General features: G+C 44.0%; 1 protein-coding gene across 1 annotated transcript in view; it reads left to right on the forward strand.

The window, feature by feature from the left end:
- The window catches only part of prtga (protogenin homolog a (Gallus gallus)), a 42,859-nt gene that overhangs the window by 33,768 nt on the left and 7,186 nt on the right, over window positions 1–1,905 (forward strand). The window contains exons 11-14 of the mRNA XM_016452552.1: window positions 290–385; window positions 688–874; window positions 1,399–1,526; window positions 1,655–1,825. Of these exons, the coding sequence (XP_016308038.1) occupies window positions 290–385; window positions 688–874; window positions 1,399–1,526; window positions 1,655–1,825 (582 nt within the window). The remainder of the gene's footprint in view (window positions 1–289; window positions 386–687; window positions 875–1,398; window positions 1,527–1,654; window positions 1,826–1,905) is intronic.

Here is a 1,905-nt window from a genome sequence, read left to right on the forward strand (position 1 = left end):
AAATGGCTGCAATATAACAAAGAGTGAAAAATTGAAGGGGGTCTGAATACTTTCCGTACCCACTGTATATACATATGAATATAATGAAGTTAAACTTTTCTTTCTTTTTTTGTATTGCTTTTTATTGTTCTTTTTTGTATTTATGTCGCTTTTGCCATAAATCAGCAACTTTCTTTATAAATGAATTAATTTGTCACTGTATATGTGAACACCCATATGTTCCATTTGAAAAATACAGTAGAAACTAATTTTATACTTGCATGTTTCTTCTCGTCTCTCTTTATTACAGACCCCAGGAAGAAGTACCATGTCAAACTCTTGGCCTACAGTTTCATGGGTGAAGGATACCAGGCAGACCAGACTATCAGCACACCAGGATGTGTTTGTGAGTCTAGCAACCGACAAGATTTCTATTTCAAATAAATGCTGTTCTTTTGAACTTTCTATTCATCTGTGAATCCTGAAGAATAAAATGTATCACCGTTTCCACAAAAATATGAATCAGAACAGCTATTTTCAACATTGATAATAATCAGAAATGTTTCTTGAGCAACAAAACAGCATATTAGAATGATTTCTGAAGATCATGTGACACTGAAGACTGGAGTAATGATCTCAGCCTTGGTGAGCAGAACAGACTTCTTTCAAAAGCATTACCATGAAAAATATTTTTATGTTTGTTTGCAGCGGTCCGTGATCGTCTGGTCCCGCCCCCTCCGCCGCCTCATCACGTTTACACCCACAGTAACTCCTCCTCCTCTGTGTTCCTGCATTGGGCCCGACCCGCTTTCACCGGCGAACAGACGGTCAACTACACGGTCCGCTGTAACCCGGTGGGACTGCAGAACGCCTCGCTGGTGCTGTACCTACAGACGTGAGTGTTACTGACCCCAGAATGACACACACACACACACACATAGACACTCACACACACACATAGACAGACACACACACACATAGACAGACACACACACACATAGACACTCACACACACACATAGACAGACACACACACACATAGACAGACACACACACACATAGACACTCACACACACACATAGACAGACACACACACACATAGACAGACACACACACACATAGACACTCACACACACACATAGACAGACACACACACACATAGACAGACACACACACACATAGACACTCACACACACACATAGACAGACACACACACACATAGACAGACACACACACACATAGACACTCACACACACACATAGACAGACACACACACACATAGACAGACACACACACACATAGACACTCACACACACACATAGACAGACACACACACACACACACACACACACACACACACACACACACAGATTGTGATGCTCGTCCTCTCATATGTGTATGTGTGTGTGTGTTCCTGCAGTGCTGCCCAGAGTCTGATGGTAACTGATTTGGACCCAAACACCAATTATGAGTTTGCAGTTCGTCTTCACGTGGATCAGCTGTCCAGTCCCTGGAGTCCCGTGGTTTACCAGGCCACACTACCTGAAGGTAAACATATATATGTATATACTGTAGAATACAGAGAAAAAGAAGGGGCTTCTGTCTCCATTCTCTGCTGAATGCTTTGAGTGGTTTTGATTGACAGGTGTCTGTTTGTCTGTCTGTTCTCCGATCAGCTCCCACTCGAGCTCCTGTAGGAGTGAAAGTCACTCTGATTGAAGGAGACACGGCGCTGGTGTCATGGAAACCACCTGACGAGCTCAGCATCGCTGTGACACGCTACACCATCCTGTACGCTTCACGCAGAGCATGGGCGGCCGGAGAGTGGCAGATCCTGCAGAGAGAAGGTGAGTGTGTGAGTGTATGTGTTTGTGTGTGTGTGTGTGTTTGTGTGTCTGTGTGTGTGTGTGTGTGTGTGTGTGTGTGT

This window comes from Sinocyclocheilus anshuiensis, unplaced genomic scaffold, assembly GCF_001515605.1.
Source record: "Sinocyclocheilus anshuiensis isolate Anshui unplaced genomic scaffold, SAMN03320099.WGS_v1.1 scaffold1104, whole genome shotgun sequence".
Lineage (NCBI taxonomy): Eukaryota > Metazoa > Chordata > Actinopteri > Cypriniformes > Cyprinidae > Sinocyclocheilus > Sinocyclocheilus anshuiensis.